At 47.6% G+C, this 25,340-nt stretch overlaps 8 protein-coding genes across 11 annotated transcripts; 4 read left to right on the top strand and 4 right to left on the bottom strand.

Annotated features, from left to right (window-relative positions):
* Nucleotides 1-622: 622 nt before the first annotated feature.
* On the top strand, nt 623-962 carry BDCG_17046 (uncharacterized protein; the record flags this gene model as incomplete). Its single annotated transcript, XM_045426212.1, has 2 exons — nt 623-878; nt 913-962. 2 exons carry the CDS (start codon nt 623-625, stop codon nt 960-962), a joined length of 306 nt encoding a protein of 101 aa, XP_045281079.1.
* On the bottom strand, nt 818-2,654 carry BDCG_04987 (uncharacterized protein). The gene is made up of 2 exons (XM_045420638.1): nt 2,479-2,654; nt 818-2,417 (listed from the first exon to the last, which is right to left on the bottom strand). The coding sequence occupies exon 2, from the start codon at nt 2,213-2,215 to the stop codon at nt 1,580-1,582; it is 636 nt and encodes a 211-aa protein (XP_045281078.1). The 5' UTR covers nt 2,216-2,417; nt 2,479-2,654; the 3' UTR covers nt 818-1,579.
* A 136-nt stretch (nt 2,655-2,790) lies between these two features.
* Nucleotides 2,791-10,542, top strand: BDCG_04986 (AMP binding domain-containing protein). Its single transcript, XM_045420637.1, has 6 exons — nt 2,791-3,316; nt 3,392-3,414; nt 3,676-7,499; nt 7,588-7,797; nt 7,857-8,460; nt 8,533-10,542. Exons 1-6 carry the CDS (start codon nt 3,257-3,259, stop codon nt 9,713-9,715), a joined length of 5,904 nt encoding a protein of 1,967 aa, XP_045276706.1. The 5' UTR covers nt 2,791-3,256; the 3' UTR covers nt 9,716-10,542.
* BDCG_04985 (2-isopropylmalate synthase) lies at nt 10,393-13,298 on the bottom strand. The gene is made up of 4 exons (XM_045420636.1): nt 13,046-13,298; nt 12,836-12,980; nt 11,160-12,737; nt 10,393-11,053 (listed from the first exon to the last, which is right to left on the bottom strand). Exons 1-4 carry the CDS (start codon nt 13,051-13,053, stop codon nt 10,826-10,828), a joined length of 1,959 nt encoding a protein of 652 aa, XP_045276705.1. The 5' UTR covers nt 13,054-13,298; the 3' UTR covers nt 10,393-10,825.
* Nucleotides 13,299-13,496: 198 nt separating this feature from the next.
* BDCG_04984 (2-isopropylmalate synthase) lies at nt 13,497-17,264 on the bottom strand. The gene is made up of 2 exons (XM_045420635.1): nt 14,475-17,264; nt 13,497-14,381 (listed from the first exon to the last, which is right to left on the bottom strand). Exons 1-2 carry the CDS (start codon nt 16,254-16,256, stop codon nt 13,659-13,661), a joined length of 2,505 nt encoding a protein of 834 aa, XP_045276704.1. The 5' UTR covers nt 16,257-17,264; the 3' UTR covers nt 13,497-13,658.
* Nucleotides 16,452-20,137, top strand: BDCG_04983 (DNA-directed RNA polymerase). The gene is made up of 4 exons (XM_045420634.1): nt 16,452-16,680; nt 16,738-16,855; nt 16,916-18,564; nt 18,661-20,137. Exons 3-4 carry the CDS (start codon nt 18,417-18,419, stop codon nt 19,380-19,382), a joined length of 870 nt encoding a protein of 289 aa, XP_045276703.1. The 5' UTR covers nt 16,452-16,680; nt 16,738-16,855; nt 16,916-18,416; the 3' UTR covers nt 19,383-20,137.
* BDCG_04982 lies at nt 19,092-24,888 on the bottom strand. 4 transcript variants are annotated; one of them, XM_045420630.1, is made up of 6 exons: nt 24,221-24,888; nt 23,211-24,051; nt 22,446-23,136; nt 22,326-22,385; nt 20,513-22,235; nt 19,493-20,378 (listed from the first exon to the last, which is right to left on the bottom strand). In XM_045420630.1, exons 3-6 carry the CDS (start codon nt 22,951-22,953, stop codon nt 20,324-20,326), a joined length of 2,346 nt encoding a protein of 781 aa, XP_045281075.1. In that variant the 5' UTR covers nt 22,954-23,136; nt 23,211-24,051; nt 24,221-24,888; the 3' UTR covers nt 19,493-20,323. The 4 variants fall into 4 exon arrangements, with proteins under 4 accessions (XP_045276702.1, XP_045281076.1, XP_045281077.1 ...); XM_045420631.1 differs by having other exon boundaries at nt 19,092-22,235; nt 23,211-24,319; nt 24,520-24,681; XM_045420632.1 differs by having other exon boundaries at nt 19,330-22,235; nt 23,211-23,522; nt 23,680-24,700.
* BDCG_04981 (ADP-ribosylation factor-like 2) lies at nt 23,695-25,338 on the top strand. The gene is made up of 6 exons (XM_045420629.1): nt 23,695-23,811; nt 23,874-23,984; nt 24,070-24,086; nt 24,186-24,331; nt 24,398-24,478; nt 24,565-25,338. Exons 1-6 carry the CDS (start codon nt 23,753-23,755, stop codon nt 24,694-24,696), a joined length of 546 nt encoding a protein of 181 aa, XP_045276701.1. The 5' UTR covers nt 23,695-23,752; the 3' UTR covers nt 24,697-25,338.
* Nucleotides 25,339-25,340: the final 2 nt, after the last annotated feature.

Raw genomic sequence — 25,340 nt, 5'->3', positions numbered from 1 at the left:
ATCAGGACAAGATTGAAACTCATTGGAAGCGTTAATGTTCGCCACCAACGCGAGCATAGCTTATAAGTAAATACAACTCTTCCCACCCATACATATATCGGGCCTGAAGTCATTGGCTGTTGAGAAGCGATACACGAATATGGCACAACGGAGCATGTATCCGGAGCGACAAGCACTAATGTTCACCACCAATCCGAGCATTCGCAGTGCAGTATCTTGGTCTCATTGCATTCATGGTGCATCCTGCGACTGGTGAAAAATGCGATGCGTTGATTCCTATTGCTTTATTGGACGCTGGACACCGCATACGCCGATAGTTCTCAGGGAAATACATGTTCCAGTCTGCGCACAGGCACCTTCTTTACGTGAGACTCACGGCGGCGTGCCATAGAAACACCTCTAGGATTGTCTATATAAGATCACTCCGCTTTGTTCTACTTCCTGAATGTCTTCCAATCTAAAACAACTTACCTCGATTCTCTAGTTTCTATTCCACTGCTACCGTTATATCTTAATCTACATATAAGCTCCCTTCAAGGTCGTTAGTTCCGACCTACTAAATTCAATCCTTTTTTCAACCGGCGGTTTCCACAGATTGGTCCAACGTCGATCTCAAGATATCATGGAACCCAACGGAATTTACGTCACTCTTTCCGTCAACGCGACGGAGTATCATTGGGGGATCTACGTCACCGGCGACGACCTGCGCCAGGGCGTTGCCGTTCACCACGCCGACAACAAGACAGGCGGTTGGTCTTACGAGCGCAAATATACCAACAATCTTGTTCGTTCAAAAATGTTAGCATTGGCACTGAGAGTCGGAACCGTTCCCCTGCCGCAGGGGCATGCCCAAATCGACCATATCTTGGGCGATCCGAGTATGATTTCGCAGGATTCGGGGTTTAGATGTAGAGCTTGGGCGATGGATGCTGTGGCACGGCTACATGATGCAGGCATTGTGAATGCACCAGATGTTTCAGAGGTGATGACCAAAGCATATGAAATTGCAAATGCAAATCGATCTAAGATAGAGCAAGGAATTTGTTGTTGCATCATTCTAGATGTATTGCCTTGGAGTTTTCTTTGTGATGTAGTGTTGTGCATGTACATGTACTTAGCTTGGATTTGCCTCGTTTTGTACACCTTTTACCCCAAGGCGTAGCCGCTACTGCTATAGCTTACGGACAAGTAAGCTACAAATACAGAGTGAAAACCTGTTGGAAAATATCGCGTATTTCGGACCGAATTTTTTACTGATCTTATTGTGCGTATCTTGTCTCTCAAACAAGTTCGCAACCAGATTTGCAGATTTACCTGCCTATGACCTCATGCGCTAAAGCTCTTATTCAATGCAACAAAACCTCGTGCTGGCTCTTCTTTCTGGTCTGAAATTGAGCAATTCAGACAAAAGAAATGGTTGCTACAAAAGATAAGAGAGTATGACGTGCTCAAGAAACTCTTTGAATTTTCAAAGTCTAAATCCCCACTTGTGGACCAACTGTTAAGAAACATAGGTTGGTGGTCGCTTAAGCACGCCACGGGCTTTAGAGACAAAGAAACACTCCATACAATAAGCAGGTCAGAAGGGACAGGTATGATCTCGGAGTATCTGTTCAGCTTTCAGTTCATCAGGGTATTCAGGAAATGCACTTTTCATTGTCTCCAACCAAAGTGTCCATACGCGCACAATATAACAGGCCTTGGTAAAATCCCAATACTCAGGATACCAACCTGCAAACTCCCAATCCACAAACCCAGATAATCTCCCATTGTGTATCAACACATTTGCCGGGTTGAGATCTGCATGTGCAAAGAAGACACGGTATGAGCGGGAATGCACATCTGTGACCATAGCTCTGTTAGTAGGGTCTGGAATTAGACCACACATATCCATCAGATGCTTGTTAAAATCTGTGATGTTGTCATAGGGTCCCGTGCTGCCGTCCTCATTGTTGATCCGACAATCCTGACACTCTCTGCCGAGTGAGCTGCAGATAAGGGGAGGATAGGGATTTGGGATGGACCGAATCTGCTCAATGTAATTCCCAAAATCGATACTGAACTGGTGCAGTTGGTCGGTGTTCAGTGTCTGGAGACATTTCCCAGCAATGTCGCCCTCAATGCGAGTAGTCAACAGCCAACCTTCCTTTTTTGCTGGCAACTCTATGAAATCCAAAACCCGCGGCGCGTTCACTGTTGTGTATTTTGCAACCATTTTGAGCGCATGTGCTTCATACTGGACACGAAGAAGCCGGGACCGTTTGAGATACAGGTTGAAGGGTAACCGTTGGACATCGCGGACATGGTAGGTCCCACTACCATAAAGGTGCCCGCCAATTTGGTAGGAGAAGGTGATAAAGAAGAAGACGGACGGATTGCGGGATTAGATGGTAGAGTCGAAGTAGCATCACGGGCAACTGCGGCAACACGCTGAAATCAGCAAGTCATGGTGGATTTTGAGTGCAAAGGAATACGCACCTATGCTATGTCACACCACTCCGGCCACGAACCCCCAGACTACTCCGTACTCACTCCATCGATCGACGATGAGATACACAGTCTATTCTGTACTCCGTGCACCTTCATCGGTGGTTAAGTCCTTGGCTGTTGAAATACGAAGGTAGCGCCGATGGCAAGTCAGGAGGGAAGTTTCGTGCGCAACCAATGGTAGGTCGGATTAGTTAGTTATCATCTTGACAAACTGTGCAAAATTGGCTTTACAAATGTGGCTGTGCACCTGTTCTCTGTAATTCGAAAGTCAAGCACATTCTACCACCTGATTATTTCTCTGGCTTTTCTTGTTAGATAAAGGAACCCAAGTTCTACATATAGATATATTCATGGGTTTGGTTATCGTCAAAGTAAATGAGGAATGATGCCTCAAAACTGATGCCCAGAACATCCCACTACACTAGTTACCTACTGAGGAAATATCAGTTAAGCTCAGCCATTCCGCGAAACAAGCGGCCTATCTTGCTTCAACCCCGCAAAAACGTTTGTGCGTCAGCCGCCGCGTGTTTCAGCCTCGAGGAGCGGGCTTGAGACAAACTCCGACCGCTTTGTCCCTGACACACGAGTTTCACCAACCCTATCTTCCCCCAAGTCGTGCGCACAACAACCGGCTGTGTTTCTCATCGACCTGGGCAGGCCGGTCCTCCGATGTCCTGAAATTCTGCTCCTGCTAATGCTCCATCAGTCAGTTCTCTGGGAGGTTTCGTTACTCTGACTGTTCCCTAGCCGCCAACTCGCCGCGATTATGGCTGAGGAGAACGCGGAGTTGCAGATCGCGCTGCGGCAGCTGGACCAGGAGTTGGAGGTGAGTACTACCGTGACATCCTGCAAGTTCTGGTTCCCATGACAGTGACTGATAAACATCCCGGGTTCCTTGTAGGACGGTGAGATCACTCAAAAAGGGTAAGCAAAATTTCCGTCGCTTCCATTCTTTCTGCCTATTCCCTCTTGTCTCTTCCTGCCCCCGGGGTCAGTGGTGCGCATGGTCCTAGCCGGTTAGACGCCGGTTAGACGCCGGTCGCTCTATGGCATTTGGTTTCAAAGACGACAAACAAGGAGGAGAAGTTAAAAGACAAGTGAGAACAAATGGAAGATGAAGAAGGGAGGGGGGGTTGGTTTGTCAAAGCTTTTTGGTTTGTAGCATCTAGTTGACGTTTTATGAAGATACGAAAAGCGTCGCACCCTAATTCTATCCCACTACCTATCCTCGAATAACAGCAAGCGCGCAGATAGAGGCTTGAGAATCGGGAGTCCAACAGTTGCTGGCCATCGGGTCTCTCAACTTGGTATATACTCCCCTCCATCGTCGTCGCAAGGCAGTCGTCCTGCCAGTTCGACTCTGTCAGATGAACGCCGCCATTCGGACTCCCTGCCTGCCAATTTTATTGGTAGAGAGCAGGAACGCATAGCCACGGACAGCATGAGTGCAAGAGATTCTATTGGGAGTGCTTCCCATTCGATGCAAAGCGGGAACCAGTTGGCGCAAATCCAGGAAAGAGAACTGGGTTTTTCGTTCCGATCTGAGAGGCAGCCGTCGTCGGCGTCCTATGATTCTCTTTTCCTCCCTAAAGGTCCCGGCCAGCCGGGGAATAACGACTCCTCCCGATCAGGCACCCTACGAAGCCACAATTACGCATTTAACCCAACCGATCAGCCCGACTATGGCGATCCGCATGCTAGTGTGTACGGCCCGCCAGGTAGTAGCGGAGGGCCTACGCGACAGTCTACCATGCTCGACTCACAGCAGGCGTTTTTCTCGGACTTCGCGGGCCAACAAAGTGAGGATCACAGAGACAGCTACGGCGGCGGCTACCACCGATACTCAAGCCAGACCCAAACCGAACCTTTTTCTCCAACCGCCAATATGGCGCCACCATTCATGAATGCAGTCGACATGTCGCATGGGCCAGTCGTCGATCACCTGTTGCCCCTCGAACCCCGAGATGTGACCTGTGAAGTCCATGATCCTCACAATCCTAATGTTTCTATGTCGCAGTTCGATAATTTACCCGCAGTCGTGCGGCATCGTGCACGGACTCATCCAAAACAGCCAGCTTACTGGGTACTGGATCAGCGCGGAAAGGAAATCGCGTCAATTACATGGGAAAAGCTGGGGAGTCGGGCGGAGAAAGTTGCGCAAGTCATACGTGACAAAAGCAGCTTGTATCGAGGAGATCGGGTGGCGCTCATATACCGAGACGCTGAGGTGATTGAGTTTGCCGTTGCGATTCTGGGTTGTTTTATTGCAGGGGTGGTGGCTGTCCCGATCAACAATCTTGAAGATTACGCTAACCTCAACGTTATCCTCACATCTACCCAGGCTCATCTCGCTTTGACTACTGAGAACAACCTTAAAAACTTCCAGAGAGATATCACAACCCAGAAGCTCACTTGGCCCAGAGGAGTGGAATGGTGGAAGACTAATGAGTTTGGAAGTTACCATCCAAAGAAGAAAGATGATACTCCTGCCCTTGTTGTTCCTGACTTAGCCTATATCGAGTTCTCAAGAGCTCCTACTGGCGATTTGCGCGGAGTTGTGATGAGCCACCGAACAATAATGCACCAGATGACTTGCCTTAGTGCGATAGTGGCATCTGCATCTCCTGATGGCACACGCCAGGCCAAACCGCATGGTGAAACCTTAATCAGTTATCTTGATCCCAGACAGAGCATAGGTATGATCCTGGGTGTTCTTCTTACGGTGTACGGTGGGCATACCACTGTCTGGCTAGAAGCTCGGGCTGTCGAGACACCTGGTCTCTACGCTAGTTTAATCACCAAATACAGGGCTACACTTATGGCAGCCGATTACCCAGGCTTGAAACGTGCTGCTTATAATTACCAGCAAGATCCAATGGCAACTAGGAATTTCAAGAAGGGCACTGAGCCGAATTTCTCCAGCCTAAAGCTCTGTCTGATCGATGCTCTCACCGTCGACCCTGAATTCCATGAGATTTTGGCCGACAGATGGCTGCGTCCTCTTCGCAATCCGCGTGCCAGAGAGTTAGTTGCTCCAATGCTCTGCCTGCCCGAACATGGTGGCATGGTTATAAGCGTTCGCGATTGGCTTGGTGGTGAGGAGCGAATGGGATGTCCTCTTACGCACGAGATGGACCCTGCAGGACCAGCTGAATCAAATGAAACAAAGAAGGAGGAGAAGACTGAAACGTCTAAGCCCGGGTTTGGAAGCAGTTTGATTGGTGGAACTGCTGTTCCGACCCAAAAGGAGTCTAAAAGTGCTAGAGCTGATTTGGATGAGGTTCTACTTGACAAGGAGGCTCTTAAGAATAACGAAGTTGTCGTGTTGGCGATGGGGGAGGAAGCGCGGAAGCAGGCTGAAACCATGCCTAATACTGTTCGAGTTGGTGCTTTTGGATACCCTCTTCCCGATGCCACGTTGGCTATCGTTGATCCGGAGACTGGATTACTTTGCACTCCGAACATCATTGGCGAGATCTGGGTCGACTCACCTTCACTTTCGGGCGGCTTTTGGGCGCTACCGAAACATACTGAGGCGATATTCCATGCTCGACCCTATCGATTCCAGGGTGGTAGCCCTACTCCCGTGGTTGTGGAGCCCGAATTTCTTCGCACTGGGCTTTTGGGATGTATTATCGAAGGCAAAATATTTGTTCTCGGCCTGTACGAAGACCGATTGCGCCAAAAGGTCGAGTGGGTTGAGCACGGAACAGAGGCTACAGAGCACCGCTATTTCTTCGTCCAACACCTGATTATCAGCATCATGAAGAATGTACCTAAAATCCACGACTGCTCGGCGTTCGATGTGTTTGTTAATGATGAGCATTTACCTGTCGTCCTTTTAGAATCTTACGCTGCTTCAACCGCACCGACCACCTCTGGAGGGCCGCCGAGACAACTAGACATAGCCCTCTTGGATTCGCTTGCTGAACGGTGTGCAGAGGTCCTGTACCAAGAGCATCACCTTCGGGTATTCTGCATCATGATCACTGCCCCGAACACGCTGCCACGAGTCACGAAGAACGGACGACAGGAAATTGGAAATATGTTATGCCGCAAAGAATTTGACAACGGTTCACTGCCGTGCGTCCATGTGAAGTTCGGCGTCGAAAGGTCTGTTTTGAACCTTCCCATCGGGGTTGATCCTGTAGGCGGAATATGGTCGCCCACGTCGTCGGCTGCTCGACAAGGTGCCCTTGTGATGCAGGACAAACAATACTCAGGCGTTGACTACCGAGATGTCGTGATGGACGACCGGACTTCTACCCCATTGAACAATTTCAACAGTATTGTTGACCTGCTGCAGTGGCGGGTTGCACAACAAGCGGAGGAACTTTCTTATTGTTCTATTGACGGGCGTGGTAGAGAGGGCAAGGGAATTACATGGAAGAAATTCGATACGAAGGTTGCAGGGGTTGCTATGTATCTGAAGAATAAGGTTAAACTCAAGCCTGGTGACCATGTCATTCTCATGTATACGCACTCTGAGGAGTTTGTTTACGCCGTCCATGCCTGTTTCTGTCTTGGCGTGGTTGCCCTACCAATGGCGCCTATCGACCAGAACCGCCTCTCAGAAGATGCTCCAGCATTCCTTCATCTAGTCGCCGACTTTCACGTCCGGGCAATTCTTGTCAATAGCGATGTAAACGATTTGTTGAAGCAAAAGGCAATTTCTCAACATATAAAACAGTCAGCCAATGTCCTTCGCATCAATCTTCCTTCCACGTACAATACGGGGAGGCCACCGAAGCAATCACACGGCTGCCGCCACCTTGGATTGACCATGAAACAGGAGTGGCTCCAGTCTGGCAAGCCGGCGATGGTTTGGACGTATTGGACCCCTGATCAAAGGAGAATGTCCGTCCATATTGGACATGATACAATTATGGGAATGTGTAAGGTGCAGAAGGAAACTTGCCAAATGACGAGCTCTCGCCCAGTGTTAGGTAGTGTCCGTAGTACGATAGGTCTCGGCTTCATACACACCTGTTTGATGGGGGTTTATGTCGGTAAGTTTTCCTCCTACGTTTGAGCTTACTTTTTCGTTCTTATCGCAATAATACCAATAAGGAGTTAAACTGACGGTGTAATGGATAGGTGCTCCGACTTACCTCTTCTCCCCCGTTGATTATGCCACTAATCCAATCTCCCTTTTCCTTGCATTGGCAAGGTACAAGATCAAAGACACTTATGCAACGAGTCAAATGTTGGATTACGCCATGGGCAGCATGGCCGCGAAGGGGTTCCAGTTGCATGAATTGAAGAATTTGATGATTGCATCTGACGGCAGACCCAGGGCGGATATTTGTACGTCCACCCCCCCCTGTCTTACAGTAGTTCGAGAGGCTAATTCCGACACCCCACAGATCAAAAAATTCGTTTGCATTTTGCCGCTGCAGGGCTCGACCGGACCGCTATCAACACAATCTACTCGCATGTTCTTAATCCTATGATTGTGTCCCGCTCTTACATGTGTATAGAGCCTATCGAGCTGTGGCTGGATACCAAGTACCTTCGTCAGGGCCTAATCTATCCTGTTGACCCGGACTCTGAGCCAAATGCTTTGCTAGTGCAAGATTCAGGGATGGTACCTGTGAGCACGCAAATCGCCATTGTCAACCCCGATACTTCTTGCCTTGCCCACGTGGGTGAGTATGGCGAAATCTGGGTCCAGTCTGAAGCGTGCGCAAAATCATTCTACGGGACGAAGCAGGAGTTTGACTTGGAGAGGTTTAGAGGTCGTGTGGTTGATGGAGACCCTTCAGCTGTCTATGTTCGCACTGGCGATTTGGGATTCTTGCATACCGTCACGCGGCCAATCGGTCCTGGCGGCCAACCGGTGGAGATGCAAGTTCTGTTTATTTTGGGAGGCATTGGGGAGACTTTTGAAATCAATGGTCTCAACCATTTCCCCGTGGACATTGAGTCGACAATTGAAAAATGTCATCGTAACGTCGTCCCTGGTGGAAGGTGGGTGTTATTTTTTTTTTTTTTCTCCCTTTGATGTATTTATTAGGTTTTCGTCTGCTAACTGCCCCAAAGCGCCGTATTCCAAGCTGGCAATCTCGTGGTAGCTCTCATTGAAGTTACCCGAAAAGCATACTTAGCTTCTTTAGTCCCCGTGATCCTGAATGCAATTCTTAATGAGCATCAGGTTGTGGCAGATATTATTGCATTTGTGCCACGGGGTGATTTCCCTCGATCCCGCCTGGGTGAGAAGCAAAGAGGCAAGATTCTAGCTTCTTGGGTGACTCGAAAGATGCAAACCATTGCGCAGTTCAATATTCGCGACGGTGAAGGGTTCGACAGCCACCTCATAGACCTGCCTGAACGTACCCGGACAGCCCCTAGAGTTCCCAGCACCGCCGAAACCGGAAGTCGACATCCAACCCCGCATCAAGAACCTGAAGTCACTGCTCCGCCACGCCAAGTAGAGTCCGCCTCCGCTGTTGAACGTCCAGTCCCAGCAGAGCCTGCTGAATCCTTCACTCTGCCCGCAACCGCAGCTAGTCCTGAGCCCCGCGCAGCCTCGTTACGCGAAAATGATGATAACCTGAACACTGCCCGCAACTCCTACAACCCCTTGAACTACGACTTCCCTTTCGACGATAAATCGAAAGACTTCTTTGATGATTATGAGTACGATGATGATGAACCTGCTGAAAGGCCCACTCGTCTGGCCATTGTGAACCCGGAAGAGCCCGACGACCAGGATAATAATAATAATAATAATAAGTACACCAGCCTTCCTGTTGCTGGTCCATTAGCCGCAGGAGATGTCCATTACCAGAATGATAATAATGGGGACGATGATCCACGCACAAGTTACGACCATTTTGATATCGACGCCTACTTATCAAGTGGCACTCCAGGTCAAAGCGCAGGTCAAAACCACCACCAGCACTCGCAGCAGCATCCTCAAGGCCCCATCCCGTCCTTGGACATCATCCCCCCCGAAAATAACCATAGCAATCCCAACCCGCATCCCGATAGCAGAGATTCACTTCCCAGCCAGCAGGCGAGATATAGCTATCTCCACCATCAACCGCAAATGGCAGGTTCTACGCATGGTTATGACCTTCCTCAAAACCAGGGCCATGGACAGCGGCAAGGCCAAAATCAATGTGACACCGACCAATATCGGCGGCAGGACTACTTGGGAAATGATTGGCCAGAGGAGGCGATATTGTATCAGAATCAGAGCCAGAATCAGGAGAGGCGATAATTAAGTCTTGTGCATATCACAGTTTCTCTTCAACATCGATTATGGAAAGGGTAATAATGAAACGCTTTTGGCCACATTTTGCTTCTTTGGTTGTTTTTACAGGCTATGTATGCCGCTATTTATCATTTTAAAATGTTGTTCGGGCGTGAAACGCGTTGCCTTTTTGGAGGGAAGAAGTATTAATTTGAGTTTTCCCCATGTATATGACCCCGTTGTTTTTGTTTGTGTTTTTTAAATATACTCCCCAATATATCCCTGCGTTAAAGTTCCTTGACCCCAACTATCTCTATATGATGAATTGCTGTGCTGTACATACATCCCATGCGCATCGTTCTGAGGTAGTTTGGCATTTTCATGCTTGTTGGCCTCTTTTTTTGCTATTAGACTATGATTTTTATTTTTATTTTAATTGGTGTAGGATCGAGGGGTCTTCTTCATCTATGATTCCCTATTTATCTAATGACTATAGGATCTTGCAAGTTTTACTATGACTACCGGCCGGAGAAATCTAATCCGCGCATGGGATTGCAATACAAAGCTTTTTTTCTTTCTTATAGATCCTCCGCGTCTAGCCGCTGGATATGGTCATGCGATCACTAGCAGGCTGGGCATAACGATAGGAGAGGTAGATCGCTGTGGTGCGGGTATAAATTTCTAGAAGTATCAAAATGTTTTTGAAGTACAGATTATGAGTCAAAGTTCAAAAAAAAAAAGGGAGAAAAGAATGAATTATTAAAAAATTAAATCGTAAAAATTCGTCGACCCTTAAATCCCGTTGGGGCCTATTCTTATCCATATCGCATTGCATGCTTTTATCTCCGTGAATGAAGCAATTTCCAAAGCTTGCTTTTTAGACGTAACCAGAAAAAATCAAGAAAAAAAAAAATATATCCGTAGACGATTTGACCGAACAGGATATAAAAATTTTTATGAGTGTGATTCCCAATATGACGAACAAAATTTTCGCCCTACCCTACTTATTATCATGATGCTTGAAGGCCCTTCTCTCTATCTTATTGCAATTGGGAATATGAATTACCTGCCTTTCTTGCGTATAAATAAGTTTCTCTTCTTCTTCTTAAAGAAAAAAATAAAAGAAGAAGAAGATGGTTATCCTTGCTTTACAGAACCCAGGTTATTCGCCTGGGCTTCCAGTTTCTCGATATCCACCTTTTGCTGCGCAAGTGCTACGCCAACATTAGCGTTGTCGGGTACCAAAGCTCGGGCTGGTCCGGTATGGCCTTGCATCTGCTCCAGAGCTTCAAGATCTGCTTCTGTAAGTGGTTTTACATTGGCGGGGCGGAATGGCGCGGGGGTAGATGCCCGAGACGTGAGGAACTGTATCAGCAAGAAAAACAAAAGCAATTACGTTGTTAGTTGGGGTTGACTGGATCGGCGGGAATGGGGATTAAGAATGTTAACGAAATTGGGGTAGTGGGCTTACGGAGCTAGCAGCGCTCAGAAGCGCAGTCAAACTCGCCTGGACAACGTCCTGGTGGATACCAACACCCCAGACCTTGTCTGGACTACATGAGGACGTGCACTCGATGTATGTTGCGGCTTTGGTGTTTTTATGGGCCCCGATAGCGTGTTCCTTGTAGTCGACAACGTCGAGGTCAATGCCTAGGGATTTTAGGGCGTTCGCGAGGGAAGAAATGGCACCGGTGCCGACGCCGACGATGGCGTGTTGCATACCGTCGATTTCAATAATGCCAGCAAAGCGTCGCTTGAGGTTCTTGGTGTTGAGTGCTTTACCGGGCTCTGGAGGTGCGGGGGACTGTGAACGGTCGGTGGTGATGTTGTAGTCTACCAGGGAGAAACGGGCGTTTTGCTTGAGATGGTAGGCCTCTTCAAAAAGGGAGACGATTTCTTTGGGCAGGAGCTCACGGCCAAGCTTGTCGGCTTGCTTCTGAATGACTTTGCTGAATGCAACTTGTAGCCCGCGGGGAAGATCCAGTTCAAGACTGCGGAGGATAACCCAGGCAACGCCACCTTTGCCACTCTGTGAGTTGACACGGATGATGGCTTCGTAGTTGCGACCGATATCTTCTGGGTCAATGGGGAGGTAGGGTATTTGCCACCTATCCTCGCCCGTTGCGTTGGTCTTTTCACGAAGCTGGAAGCCCTTCTTGATAGCATCTTGATGACTGCCGCTGAAGGCGCAAACGACCAATTGTCCACCATAAGGCCATCTTTCATTCACTGGGATTTTGTTGCTTTCCTCCACTACCTTTATAATGGAGTTGATATCTGAGAAATCCACCCCTGGGGAGATTCCCTGTGTATAGAGGTTGAGGGCCAGAGTGACTAAATCGACGTTTCCGGTTCGTTCTCCATTTCCGAACAAGGTGCCTTCAACCCGCTGAGCACCAGCCATCTGTGCCAACTCTGCTGCTGCAATTGCGCATCCGCGGTCATTATGCGGATGTAGAGATACGCAGACTTTCTCTCTCTCGGAGATGCGTGTCGAGAAGTACTCAATTTGATCCGCATAAACGTTGGGGGTGGACATTTCGACGGTAGCAGGAAGGTTAAAGATGAGTGGCGCTTCTTCTGTTGGCTCCCAAGCGGCTTTCACTGCCTCACAAACTTCGAGGACGAAATCAGGATCCGTATCTGAAAAGGTTTCAGGTGAAAACTCGAAAAGCCACTCGGTTCCTGCAGTTGAAGGGTCGTCCTTTGTGATCGAACGAGCGTACTTCGTGCATCGTACAGCCATCTCCAAGCTCTCTTGTTTCGACATGCCGAATACTATTCTGCGGAAGCATTCGCTTGTTGCAAGGTAGAGATGAAGGATGGCCTTTTTGGCCCCTTTGAGGGAATCAACTGTCCGTCGAATGAAGTCTTCCCGGCAAGGGCAAAGAACTTGTAGCCAAACATCGTCTGGTACCTCATCGGGGTTCTCGATAAGACGTCGAGTGAAATCATAATCTGTTTGCGAAGCTGATGGAAATGAGATCTCAATTTCCTTGTATCCAATCTCTACAAGCATTCTGAAATACCGAAGCTTTTGGTCCCCATCCTGAAAGCCGTCCAATACACTGGTTAGTCTAGTTATTTGATGGACGAAAAGAAAAGAATAAGCTCTTGAGTCGAGGAGCATCTCAATTTCATACGAACCATGGGGTCGACCAAGCTCTGGTTGCCATCTCTGAGGTCAGTAGCCAACCACCGGGGGGGCTTGTCCAGCGTCTTTGAAGGCCATTGCCGATTGGGAAGATCCAAGGGCTTGAAGCGCCTATATTTTTTCGAGGGGTCCTTAAGCCTAATTGGGCAGTGTTAGCTTTCAAGTTCAGCATGCGCTATAATAGGAGGGGGGTATAACCCTACATTGGCATCGTGAATGATTAAACTGCGTTGTTCCTGGTTAAGCTGGGCGGGGGAGGAGGGGTGGTGAGGGGTGTTACTGATTAAGCTGCGGGTGTGGATAGAAGAGGGATATAATAATAACGCCTAACAAGGGACTTATACCAACGAAACCCAAGCAATCAACGGGCAACTATTAGAAAGAATGGTCTTTTAAGTAGAAAATGAAGACTCAGAGATTGTTATTATATTCCCTTCGCCGCAATGAGTCAGTGGCGTTCACCGCAAATTTTCTGCAGCCGAAATCGGATTGCGGGGAGATGCGGATGAGTCAGCACGGAATCCTGCCACGTGACCGCTTCTGCCCTAATTGATGCTTTCAGGAAGTCACTTCGCCCTGGACAGGGCAGCCAGCAGAGGCCAATATGTCAATTATTGATGTTATATAGGGCAATGTCAGAAAGAATGGAAATCAACCAGGAGATTAAGCCGTAGTAAAGCGAAATAGTATTGTATGATGTAAGACGATATTTGAAAATCAACAAGTGTACATGTAATGTACATGTACAGTACAAAGCTAATGCAAGTAGCTAACATTGATGTTGCCCGTGATCAAAACGGCTCATTGGTTTACAGCTCATCGCCTGGGGGGTTTCCCTCTAGCCTTTGGTTTGGCCTTACTCTTGCCCTTTTGTCCATCTTTAAGCTTCGCTGGACCCTTAGCCGGGGCCTCACGCTCAGCTTTGCCTTTCTTCCACACTTTCCCTTCTTTCCTTTCGCGGGTGTCGTCAAGTTTCTTTTTATCCTTTCCGCTAAGCTTGCCTTTCTTCTTCTTACTCGGCCCATTCAACTCTTCAAGAGAGCGCTGCTTAGCTTGCAGTTTTTCCTTCTCGGTTTCAAACCAAGTACGTTTGGGCCTGGACATGATCTCCTTCTCGTGGTTGATCAGATTGCTGCCGCGGGTGACTTCCATTTCAGCCTGAGCTAGCTGTTTCTCCTCCTTCTCCTCCTTCAGAATCTCTTTGACCTCTTCCTGCATCTCCTCTACCTTAGCGGCCCACTTGTCCGCTTCTGCTGAGTCAATAGGTCGGCTCACGATCTTAGCTCCCTGTGCTCGACCAGTTTTCACGGCAGCTTTGACAACTTTTCGGTCTGGCTCTGCAGCAAGAGTACATGCACGCCCAGAACGTCCTGCACGCGCCGTACGTCCCACACGGTGAAGGTAAATTTCGTGTGATTGTGGTGCTTCGTAGTTAATAACAGTCTCTACACCTTTGATATCAAGACCTCTGGAGGCGACATCTGTGGCGAGAAGGAAGGAAACCTTGCCATCACGGAAACTTTCAACGCTTTTGATACGCTATTGACTAGTCAGATTCTGTTTCCATGGAATATTGCAAATTGGCAGCAGGAGATTAAAAGAAGAAAAAGAAAAGAAGCAAAAAGAAAATACCTGTTCCTGGCTCATGCTTCCATGTAGTTCCGCAGCTTTAAGGCCCATGAGCCCGAAAATTATGCGCACACGATGCGCTTCCTTTTTGGCCCGGAAAAATATAATAACACGGTCCTTATAAATGGTTTTACAGAGAACCATGAGATAGCCTAACCGTTTGTCTTCTCTGCCCGGCCGTAATCTGACGAATTCCTGTACCAAGGTGCCCACAGTTTGCTTCTTCGCATCCACCATCAACCGTACAGGTCTGTTAAGGCCGACTCGGATGAGTTTGTCAACATTATTTGTCATGGTAGCGGAGAAGAGCATTGTCTGTCGGGATTTGGGAATGGTAGTCAAAATTTCATTCAACTCGTCGGCGAATCCATCTTCCAGCATTCGATCTGCCTCGTCGAGAACAAGGATTTCCAAGGTATCGACTGTGAAACTTGCAGAGTTCCTCATATGATCAATAAATCGGCCAGGGGTAGCAATAATGACGTCGGGTCTCTTTTTCAGGATGTTCTCTTGCTCCCTAAGACTGAAACCTCCAACTAACTGACAGAAGGTGATATCCGTGAATGTTGCAAGTTTTGTAGCCACATTGTAACATTGAACAGCAAGTTCTCGAGTGGGCATCAGAATTGCAACGCGACTGGTCGGGACCTTTCTGGGTCGGTAGAGTAAACGTTCCAAAATAGGGATGATAAATGCACCCGTTTTACCGGACCCCGTGACTGCACCACCGACAACGTCTTTTCCTAGGAGTGCAACTGGTATCGTTTTCCGTTGAATAGGAGTAGGGGTAGTGAAACCAACAGACGTGAGACCTCGTAGGATTGGCCTCGAGAGTGAAAATGCTTGGAAAGATTTTGCAGGCTCTAGGATGCCGTTTGTTAATGCTTTCTCTTCAGGGGCAAAGAAGGCCTTTTGCTTTTCGATTTCAGCAGCATCTTCACTTTCGTCGCCAGAGTCATCGTCTGAGGCAATATCGTCAGGATGTGGCACTGGAGAAGCAACAGAGTCGTGATCGGAATCCACTTCCTCGGAATCCGGTTCAGCTGCTCCCTCAGAGTTTTCAGAGTCGGAGGACTCAACCAAAGCGGATTGGTCACCTTCTTCCTCCTCTGATTCACTTGCGGCTCCCATACCAAATCCATCAGGAGCCAGAAGCTCATCCTCCTCGAAGTCCACAGCATTGGCTGGTTCATCTTCATCCTGCGAATCAATCCCAGTAAACTCATCGCCAGACTCTTCTTCGGCTTTCTTCCGTTCCTTCGTCTTCTGCTTTTCCAACTTTTGCTTCATCTTCTGTCGCCTGCGGGAAATTAAATCATCAATATCCACTGCCTTTTTATTTCCCTTCCCATCAGTTTTAATCCCATATCGCTCATCGAGTCCCCAGCCATCGAAGTCCTCCACGAGATCGGCGTGTGCCGCACCTCCAACATCGAATTCAAAATCGGGGTCCAGGGCCCCATCGTCGTTCTCGTTTGCGTCCTGTTCAGTGTCGGAGTTCGACTTAAGCTCCGCACCATGACCCGGTCGCTGTATTTTCCTATCTTCTTTCTGGGCTTTTTTTGACCTTTTTTTCTGAGTTCCATTGGCCACAACTTCATCATCCCTTTTCCGTTTGGTGCCCAAAGCTTTCAATTTTGATTTCGATGGTTTCGCGGTAACCAGTTCATCATCTCCAGCTTCGTCCAAGTCGACATCCCCATTGGGCAGGGTCGAATTCTCGCCATCTGATAGAGTTAAGATAAAATCATCACCAGAACTTTTTTTACTAGGAATTGGTGCCATTGAATCCGCTTTGAAAGGTCGGCGTTCAATTGCCGCAGTTCAAGGGGGAATTAATAGCAAAAAAACTAAAAGGGAACAAAATTGATAAGTGGAAAGGAGCTTGAACGAAGGTAGCAACGGCGCAAGATCCATCACTCAAAGTGTTTTGCTTCTTGCTGAAAAATTCCCCAGTTCAAGGCGGTGTGGCGCAGCAGAATATCAGTCCAATTCACGTGACAAAACTTCTGGTCCCTTTCCAACGTCAACATCGTGAAACGACTTGCAACGACGAAAACAGGGCATTGATCTAAGACATAATTATCTACAACTAGAGTGGCCAATCCGGCCGCAAAAGACCAAAATTCTTCCCAAAAAATTTTCAGACTCTAACGTATGTGTAAAGTCTGACTCATCAGGAGCCTGGTATCCTGGAACCCAGGGCGAGGTACAGTACATCCCCCTCTCTTCTTGAGGAGTATCTCACTTATTATTATGCTTGTAGGAATCAAATGGGAAAAATCTGGATGACGTGCGCAGGCATGGATATTTGCAATAAGACCATAGCCGTTTTAATATTGAATCAAGCCTGCGTTAATGTCATCAAGCGACTTTCCGCCATGGTAAATAAGGCAAGCAAAATGACAGGGAGTCAGGGCAATGTATTAATTCTTCTTACCAAGTTCTCTTGGGTTGGCCTTCTTTTAGCTGCTACCAAGTTTGCTATAAACTCTGAAGACGGGATTTGGCTGAGCAGTTCCGAACTCGCACGACCAGCCACGTTTCCGCACTTCCATACTACATTACCGTCTGGTTTTCACCTCCGGCCTCCCGTTTAACTTGCCTCGAGCGAAGGAAACCGAAGGGTGGATGGAATACTGTGTTTTTCCGGGTGCCATTCCCTTCATTTTCCCCCTTGCCTTCTAACAAGGGACAAGAACATAATCACCAAGTTAAACGATTTTAGCAGGACATAAACTGCCCACAAGGCGTAACTTATCGACCTCGTCGTTATCACGGCACCAATTCCCGACGAGGCGCCGCGCCTGGAGACGGCTTTCTCACTTTTGAATCCCTGTTAGGGTGACGAAAAGTGAGGTTAGGACATGCTTTCGCTAGGCGTTGTGGCGACAAGGCTGCTTCGCAGGCCTAGACCACGGTAGAGATCCGGGCACTATAAACCCGATTGCAGGGAGGTTGAAACAGCGCCTCCTAGTGTTAATGTGGTAGGGCAAAAAGCCCATTGGTTGATGATATCCTTTAATGTAGTTCCTTCGGTGAAACGCCATATGAAGCTTATTTTTTCAAATGGCCTCATCAGACGGTCTTATGTGACGGGGGAGATTGACCCACTGGCCAACTTCCCCCTAGCGGGGTCCCTTCGCAAAGTATCAGACAAAGCGTATTTTCTCTTCTGTCCCCGCCAGAAGAGGTTAATGTGACAGGAAATGGAGAACTATTGGCCAGTACCCCTTGATGAAGGCCTTCGCAAGCATCAGACGAAATTTAGTTTTCTCGACGGACCCCGATACCCGGGGTTCCCATCGTTACGCCCGCATAGCGGAGGGCGACCCGCTTCCGGCAGTTTATCCCTCATCGCTGACCGTTCCATGATATTCGGGCAAATAAGTATTAGTTCAAAGCTTTGCTGTGTCTGGACTTTCCCCTGACCCGAGAAGCTGGTAGGTACGAGCTAAAACCTATACTTATCCTAGATATTCAATCAGGAAGCGGGCCCGAAACGGAAGTTCAGGGGAAAGCGACCTATCGGTAAAAACCAGGAACAGAGTAATGGGCTTCTAGAATTCAAGATGGTCGTGAGAAAATTGCATCCGGGAGATTTTTGGAGACGATTTGTGGGAAGGAGCCTGTATTCCTTTACTGTGTCCTTCGTTCTGACTTTTTCTCCGCTTCTCTCTTTTTCCACTTTTTTTTTTGTCAGTGGATATTTCAGCTGACTATCGGGGATTCAGAAAAGACATAAATAGGGACCTTCATCCCCCTGGAATGTTGAATCCTTTTCATATCACCGTTCTCTGTACCAATTCATCCATTACATTCTTTTCTCTCATTCTTTGAGACTTGGAAGCTGGTTCTTCATTCTCTTTTTTCTGCACATACAATCCTTTCTTTCTTAGGCACATACTTTTCTCGCATTTACTTTATACCTTCCTTCTTGCAAATATGCATTCCCTTAGCCTTCTCACTCTTGTTGTCGCAGCTGGATCTGCATTTGCTCATATTGAAATGAGCTATCCGGCCCCTTTCCGCAGTCGCCATGGCTCCAGCGGGAATGTTGATTACAGCATGACCTCCCCCCTTCTTGCAGATGGTTAGTTGCACATGCCATGCCCAACTTCCATAACCCATCTTCTACTTCAAAGAGGTCTACCTACACCTTTCGCACAATTAACATATTCACTTCTAGGCTCTGACTTCCCCTGCAAGGGATATCATCATGATAGTGCCAGCAAGCCTTCTGCCATATACAAGACTGGCGGGTCTGGAGATATCAAGCTCGAGGGTACCGCCACTCACGGTGGCGGATCCTGCCAGATCTCCCTCAGCTACGACCAGGGCAATACCTTCAGGGTCATTGAGTCGATCGTTGGTGGCTGCCCGCTGAACAAGCAATATGGCTTCAAGATCCCCTCCAACGCACCAAGTGGAGAAGCTCTCCTCGCATGGACATGGTTCAACAAAATCGGTAACAGAGAAATGTACATGAACTGTGCCCCGGTTCTCATCGAAGGCGGCAGCGGCGATAGAGCCGCCTTTGATAAACTGCCAGAGATCTACATTGCAAACGTCGGCAACGGCAAGACCACTGTCGAGGGCGACGAAGTTAAATTCCCAAACCCCGGTGAAGGTTCGAGTGGGGGTGATGCGCCTCCCAGCGCCCCTTCACCTTCGAGTGAAACTCCCTCTGCCAGTTCATCTGCTTCATCTACCCCAGCTGTGCCTGCTCTGGCCCAGCAAGTCGACCCCGATGCCGCCTCTACACTTTCGCCCTCTCCTTCGCCCTCTCCTTCGCCCTCGCCTTCCGCTCTCGCTTCAGGCTCAGGGATCAAGCTCTCAGGTGTTGCCTCGGGTATCGGAGCTACAGGCAGCCTGCCTCTCAGCTGCAGCTGCGACTGTTCTACCTCTTAAATATAGAAGGGGATTAGATGGCTCTAGTGTACGGGAGAGAGGATATCAAGGAGGCTTGCTGTTCTTTTCTTTTCTCTTTTTCTCAGAATTTATGGATGGATTGAATAGCATAGGACACAGATAGATTGCATATTTGAGTCACTCGTTAAGAATAGAATAAATTAGAACATAGATACTTTTTCTATGCCCATTTTCTTTCTTTTACCATTCTAGTTATATCCAGTTATGATTCCGGTTCTTTGCCCCCAGCCCGACCCCTACCGGGCGTCCAGGCCCCCCAACTCCCCCTCCTCCGCCCCACTTCTCTTCTGAGTATTCTTGGCATGAAGAAGACGTGTACTTAGGAGTCAGGACTCGGCTCCCATAGGGCGGAATAAAGTTTTAGTGATAGGAAACCTTGGAGTATGTGGGGGTTGCTAACACGATTGAATGCAAACATTGCTAAGCGCTAATGACATTTGAAAGATTCAACATGAAGTTTAAAAAAGATGAAACAAGACGCTAATTTTTCAGTTCTATTTCCTAAGTAATCACATGTTTTTATCCTGGTTCCAGCCTTGTAATACTGAGCAGGCGGGCTACATTTTCCTTCTCCGCCTTCCAACTCCCCGCTGCTTCAACTGAACTCTTTTGGAATGTGAAGAAACAGGACAGGGACAGGGACGGGTTAAAGAGATGTGAATAGAGTAATAACACAAATATACTTCCAAATCGCAAATGTTCAAGTAACATAAAACCACACAAGTATGTTTCGCAGTAGGCTGGCAAGCGCGATGGGATCCAAACAGAGGTCAGGACCCACGAGCCATATAGGAGTACGAGACATGAACTGTAAGAGCGTAGACGATAGTTAAAAGAAAACCGCGAGAATGAAGTTTCATCGAATCGTTTTAGCCGTGAGCGTAGTGATTTGCTTTGTAGTGAAGGTTACAATTCGCGACCTAGGCCTCCTCGGGCATAAACCTGATACTGCGAACCAGATAGCTCGAATTTAACCTAGAAAATTCCCGAAGAAAAGGCAAAAAAAGGGGAAAGATTAGCATGCTGCGTGTCCGTATGGAGCTGAACCGTTTATGTCCAGCCATGTAAGTCAAATATTAAGTACTCTCGTGGAAAATGGGCTCTCTCACAATTTCCCCTCTTTAAGCCCAGTGCCTTTCAATAGGGCCTGTTCCTCAAACCCGAATTTACTCACTAGCCACTCCTTGGTCCATTGGTAATCGCCATCATTGTCCGCAACGTGGTGTAAAATGAATATTAATCTGGCCACTTGCCGATTTTTACCTGCACGGTACACGTCGGCCTGTGCTGCAGCGCAGTCAAAATGATATCCCTGGTTGGGGTAGTAGTCAGGATCGCAGATTTCCAGTAATTTATCAACGAGGCAACTTCCAACGCGTAGGCGACAGTATTTGGGGTCAACGAATAGTTCCAGCTCTGCAGTGTAGCGATGGATGGTCGCTGGGCCTGTGAAGTCGCATGCAAGAATGCAACCGAATATTTCTTCCTCCTCGCCACTCAGGGCGTGACCTAGGCGTGGTTTCTGCTCAACAGCAACGAGGGCTGGGAATTTCTCTCGCTCGCATTCTGCAATGCGCTCCTCCAAACTTTCCAAAGAGAGTGGCTCTAGGTCGACGCAGCGGACAGTGTTTTGAATGTACGAATTGAACAGCTTAAGTAACCCTGGGATATCCTTCGTTTCTATAGGTCGCAAGTACAGATTTAACTTTGGCGTGTGCGGATTCATTTCTATCGCAAGGGGTTGGCGGCATTGCTGACTGAGCTGCATTTGCATAGCCATCTGATTTTTCTTCCATTTAGCTTCTTGTCGTTCCCGTTTCAGCTGAGAATTCCAATTATGAATATAGCCACTAGCCGTCTCGTGCGCATGCGCAGCACTTTGTGGGTCGGCCGGATCAAGGTATGTGATAGGTGACTTTACCGGTGAGTGAAACGTGCCACGTCCACCACTGGAATGATAGTTTGCATCGTTGAACTCTAGGCTGTTTGTATCAACCCAGACGCGATCCAATTCTCCAACTGTCTTCAACCAATTTTTAAACCTATGGGTATATTTCGGACCTGAGTGACTGTCCCAAGGGCGGTGATGCCAGTCGACTACTGACATAGAAAGATTATCACCCCCCGACATGGAGTAATGGTTATTCCTTTGCTCTGAATAATCTGAATTACGTTCAGAGAAAGGGGTACGATATGCAGCTTTATCGGACGAATCACCATTATCTAGCCCTGTATCGCCGGATGAATTCTTACCTGACCGAGAATCATGTAAAGAGGGTGATAATGCTGCAATATCTCGCTTAGCAAGAGCAAGGGAAATTTCCTTAGCGACAGGTGATGTTGGATCATTTCCCTCTCCCTGGCGCGCACGGTCAAGGGGCGAAGGCCCTTCAGCTGCGTGGAGGTCAATGCCACGGAGCTGCTGACCAATCTTCTGTTTTCCTTCTCTCTGAAGGCGCTCCAGTTTGTCGTCGATTTCAGTTTTCTTTAGAGGACCTATTGAAGTCTCGTTGGGTGCATTCAAAATCACTTTGGGTTTCCTGCGTCTCATGTTCGCAAGCTGAGGAGGTTTTGGGGGTCCATGAGATGTCGGTATTTTCTGTATAGCACGTCTAGCACTAAGGAAGCCAGTTCCGCTGGCTATATTCGTGGGACTGGTGTCAGGGCAGTTGGTCGTGGTCGAGCTCCTCTGATTGGAAATTTCGTGTAGATTTTGGACAGGTAGTGCAGGCTGTTGCCTATTTGATGGAGTAGCTGGGGTACCTCGGGCCAGAGGTGATCCTGCTGTGTATTTCTTTTTGTACTGTGGAAGCAGGACTTTATCGGAACCGTCTGAAACCATTTCGTTGTTTTAGTAAATTTCCAATTGCGTTTGAGTTATGCTAGCATACTGAGGATATGTAACGGCGATGGGGCAAATACCTGTGGGAGAAGGGGATAGAACTACCATATCCTGATCCCGCTTCTTGGGAGTAGCGATGGCTAGAGCATAGTTTGTTAGTATGCCGAACACTTTCCCTACTCTTTATGAATTCGCCTCACCTCTCTTCACTTCAGTAATGATATCAGAGTCAGAGGCAGGATGGATTTTCGGAACAAGTGACTGGCGTCGACTGGAGAAATGCCCGGAGCTTGTCACGTCTTCCTTCTTGGGAATAGTTTCCTGGGCATGCTCAGCCGCAACTTTTAAGGGTATGACTGCTATGACAGAGTTGGCAATTCCGATATTTGACTTTGCTAGGCTAGATGTATCTAATCTCTTTGAGGTAGGTGTTTGCAGCCCAGCAGAGGCCTCCGGAGTGTTTTGGGTCTTAATATCGGGAGGGTTGGCAATGGCGACATTGGAACTTTCTTGATGTGTTGGTGTTTGCAAACCAGTGTGGTCCTTCTTGGAGGACAAAGCCCGAGGAGCCTCATTGAGAGATAATCGTATTGCCTGATACCTTGACTGTGAAGTGGCCTGTAATGTTTTGAATGAAGTCAACATTTCACTCCATTCATCAGCGGATGATAGGTGATCCTTGTGATTTGACATCCTGAGTCCCTCCATTGTTGATGTGTTGCCGCGTCTTCCTAAGTCTGGGTGCTTATGTAGGTTACTCGAGGAAGAGTACGATATCCACTTGGGCAGGTTGCTTTATCCCAAGGGCCCTGGAATCAGATGGCAAAACCCTCTACTCCCTGAGGGCCTTGCACTAACTGTCATCAGCCTCAAATGGCTAACAATCACTCCCTATTGATACTCTTTGAGTTAGATAGAGCGGATGCAGTGTTGTAAAGCAAGAGAGTGGCCATGCAGTGATTTACCTGAGCGGCGAAAGAAGTGATAGAGGATGATGGATGTTTTGATGAATCCAATGTAGAAGTTGGAAGATCGTGTAGCTGTGTGTATCAATAGAAAGAAAGACACTGGGGAATATCTTTGAAGTGAGAATATCAACTCAATGGAAGAATGAGTATTTCCGATGGCTGGTGGTGCCTGGTTGAAACTGTGAAAGAGTAGACTGTGTCACTACAGGACATAGAGAGCAAACGCATCACCCTGGAGATGGCGAAATACGAAATATGCTAAGACAAATCCAAACAAAGATACAGGCCATCAATTGAACATAAATAAACCTAGCTAAATATTAGGCTGGATTATATCTCTCTATTTTGAAAATGAGACGTTGAGATAGAGATATACGTTTCTGGAGTTCAGGTTGGTTTGGGGGTTGGGTTTGGGCGGGAAATAATTAAGTATTTAATTCTATGAGAGAAATCTCACAATATTTACCTCCGTGAAAAATCCCTTTGACTCTTGCAACATCCAAACGCTAGACAGAGACACCTGCAAAAAGCATGCCAATATGCTTTCTATATTGCGAAAGGCAAGGCTGAAGGACAAGGAAATGAGAATCCTGATGCTGTAAGTCCATTTTCCCTTTGGTTATGCCATGGTTGTGAAGCTTTGCCGCTGATTGACAGAAGAGGGCTTGATAATGCAGGCAAAACAACCATTGTCAAGAGGATTATGAATGAGGATATCACCACTGTTAGCCCAACGCTGGGCTTTATCATCAAATCTATTGATTTCCAAGGGTAGGTATAGTGGTTTGTCATGTTGAGCAGGTTACTTGAATAAACTCCAAGTGGACTGACTGGCCATCTGTTCTATCGAAAATAGGTACAAGTTAAACATATGTAAGTTTTCATCCTGAACTTACGAGCAAGCCAAAAGGGAAAAAAAACAAGATGAAAAAAAATGGAAACTCTAAAACTGGCATATTTTTTCCCATGTAGGGGATGTTGGAGGGCAAAAGACATTGAGGTCGTACTGGAGAAATTATTTCGAAAAAACCGACGCTTTGATCTGGGTGGTTGATGCCACGGATCGCCTCCGAATCGACGACTGCAGAGAGGAACTTGCTGGGCTTCTGCAAGAGGAGGTAAGTTCGAAAATTTTTATCCAGAACACACATTTGATTGGTGGAGCTGACGAAAGATTCAAAAAGCGACTTATGGGCGCTAGCTTGCTTGTCTTTCTGAACAAGATCGATGTCGAAGGGGGCATGGGCAAAGATGATATTCGAGAGGTATGTGTGACCTGGATCCTTTCCTGTGTCGTCTAACTTACATTGATAATATGAATTTGCTGAGATGTGTTTCTACGGGAGGATAGGCGCTACAGCTTGATGCGATCAAGACTCACAAGTGGACAATATTCCCATGCAGTGCAATGACAGGCAGTAACCTGAACGAGGGGCTCGAATGGGTAGTGCAAGATGCGAAGGACAGACTTTTCCTTTACTGATCCATTTATCTTTTTTTGGATACCATTTTTTCGGGAGATGAGACACTTATATTATATTACACAGTACAGCCTTCTAGAGCCGCCCGCTTGGATGCTCGGCTTCAAAGCCTCACCTGCTCAGATCGAGGGGAGAAATTGATGCAACATGTTGCAGAGCGCTTTACTTCGCACGTCAAAATTTTTCAGCCCTCCCGCCGTTTTCGTTCTTCCGTTTCCTATATTTATGACATCCTTCTCTCCGAGAGCCCCTCCCTACCGAAGCTTAAAAAAAGCGCGAACGGAGGAGAACTTTAAATGAACAACCATCACGTTTCCAAAGCTCAGCAAGTTGACAATTATAATCACACCAGAATCAAACTAGCGAACGCATGAGAGCCGTTTCAAAACCAGTTGCCCAGAATTGGCTGCTATCCCTGAAGTCCGACATGGACAACGCGCTGCTAGCTCGTTACAGACCTCTTGAATTTTGTAGTTAACTTATCTGTGATCTGGTTCCTGGCTGGTCTTTTGGTCGGCACGATTCAGGCAGGACCATGGGTTTGCGAGGGGGAAAGTGTATATATATTCTAATCATCCGAACAGCTTGTCCCAGTAGTATTTCTTCTACATAATAATTAACCAGCTTTGGAGCTGTAAACACCATT

Source organism: Blastomyces dermatitidis (genome assembly GCF_000003525.1).
Source record: "Blastomyces dermatitidis ER-3 genomic scaffold supercont1.5, whole genome shotgun sequence".
Lineage (NCBI taxonomy): Eukaryota > Fungi > Ascomycota > Eurotiomycetes > Onygenales > Ajellomycetaceae > Blastomyces > Blastomyces dermatitidis.
Note: the sequence above shows the minus strand (reverse complement) of the source record. Positions and strands in the feature narration are given on the sequence as shown.

Excerpts from the sequence above, each read along its gene's own strand:
- BDCG_04987 (XM_045420638.1), bottom strand. The coding sequence starts at position 2,215 with ATGGTTGCAAAATACACAACAGTGAACGCGCCGCGGGTTTTGGATTTC.
- BDCG_04986 (XM_045420637.1), top strand. The coding sequence starts at position 3,257 with ATGGCTGAGGAGAACGCGGAGTTGCAGATCGCGCTGCGGCAGCTGGAC. Across the intron at positions 7,500-7,587 it reads TTTGATGGGGGTTTATGTCG|GTGCTCCGACTTACCTCTTC; the intron begins GTAAGTTTTCCT and ends TGTAATGGATAG. Across the intron at positions 8,461-8,532 it reads AACGTCGTCCCTGGTGGAAG|CGCCGTATTCCAAGCTGGCA; the intron begins GTGGGTGTTATT and ends ACTGCCCCAAAG.
- BDCG_04985 (XM_045420636.1), bottom strand. Across the intron at positions 12,738-12,835 it reads AGAGCTTGGTCGACCCCATG|GATGGGGACCAAAAGCTTCG; the intron begins GTTCGTATGAAA and ends GACGGCTTTCAG. Across the intron at positions 11,054-11,159 it reads TTCTGAGCGCTGCTAGCTCC|TTCCTCACGTCTCGGGCATC; the intron begins GTAAGCCCACTA and ends TTGCTGATACAG.
- BDCG_04984 (XM_045420635.1), bottom strand. The coding sequence starts at position 16,256 with ATGGCACCAATTCCTAGTAAAAAAAGTTCTGGTGATGATTTTATCTTA. Across the intron at positions 14,382-14,474 it reads GAAGCATGAGCCAGGAACAG|CGTATCAAAAGCGTTGAAAG; the intron begins GTATTTTCTTTT and ends ACTAGTCAATAG.
- BDCG_04983 (XM_045420634.1), top strand. The coding sequence starts at position 18,417 with ATGCATTCCCTTAGCCTTCTCACTCTTGTTGTCGCAGCTGGATCTGCA. Across the intron at positions 18,565-18,660 it reads CTCCCCCCTTCTTGCAGATG|GCTCTGACTTCCCCTGCAAG; the intron begins GTTAGTTGCACA and ends ATTCACTTCTAG.
- BDCG_04982 (XM_045420630.1), bottom strand. The coding sequence starts at position 22,953 with ATGGAGGGACTCAGGATGTCAAATCACAAGGATCACCTATCATCCGCT. Across the intron at positions 22,236-22,325 it reads TCTATCCCCTTCTCCCACAG|ACGGTTCCGATAAAGTCCTG; the intron begins GTATTTGCCCCA and ends AAATGGTTTCAG. Across the intron at positions 20,379-20,512 it reads GGGCTTAAAGAGGGGAAATT|GTTAAATTCGAGCTATCTGG; the intron begins GTGAGAGAGCCC and ends GGAATTTTCTAG.
- BDCG_04981 (XM_045420629.1), top strand. The coding sequence starts at position 23,753 with ATGCTTTCTATATTGCGAAAGGCAAGGCTGAAGGACAAGGAAATGAGA. Across the intron at positions 23,812-23,873 it reads GAAATGAGAATCCTGATGCT|AGGGCTTGATAATGCAGGCA; the intron begins GTAAGTCCATTT and ends GATTGACAGAAG. Across the intron at positions 24,332-24,397 it reads CTGGGCTTCTGCAAGAGGAG|CGACTTATGGGCGCTAGCTT; the intron begins GTAAGTTCGAAA and ends AGATTCAAAAAG.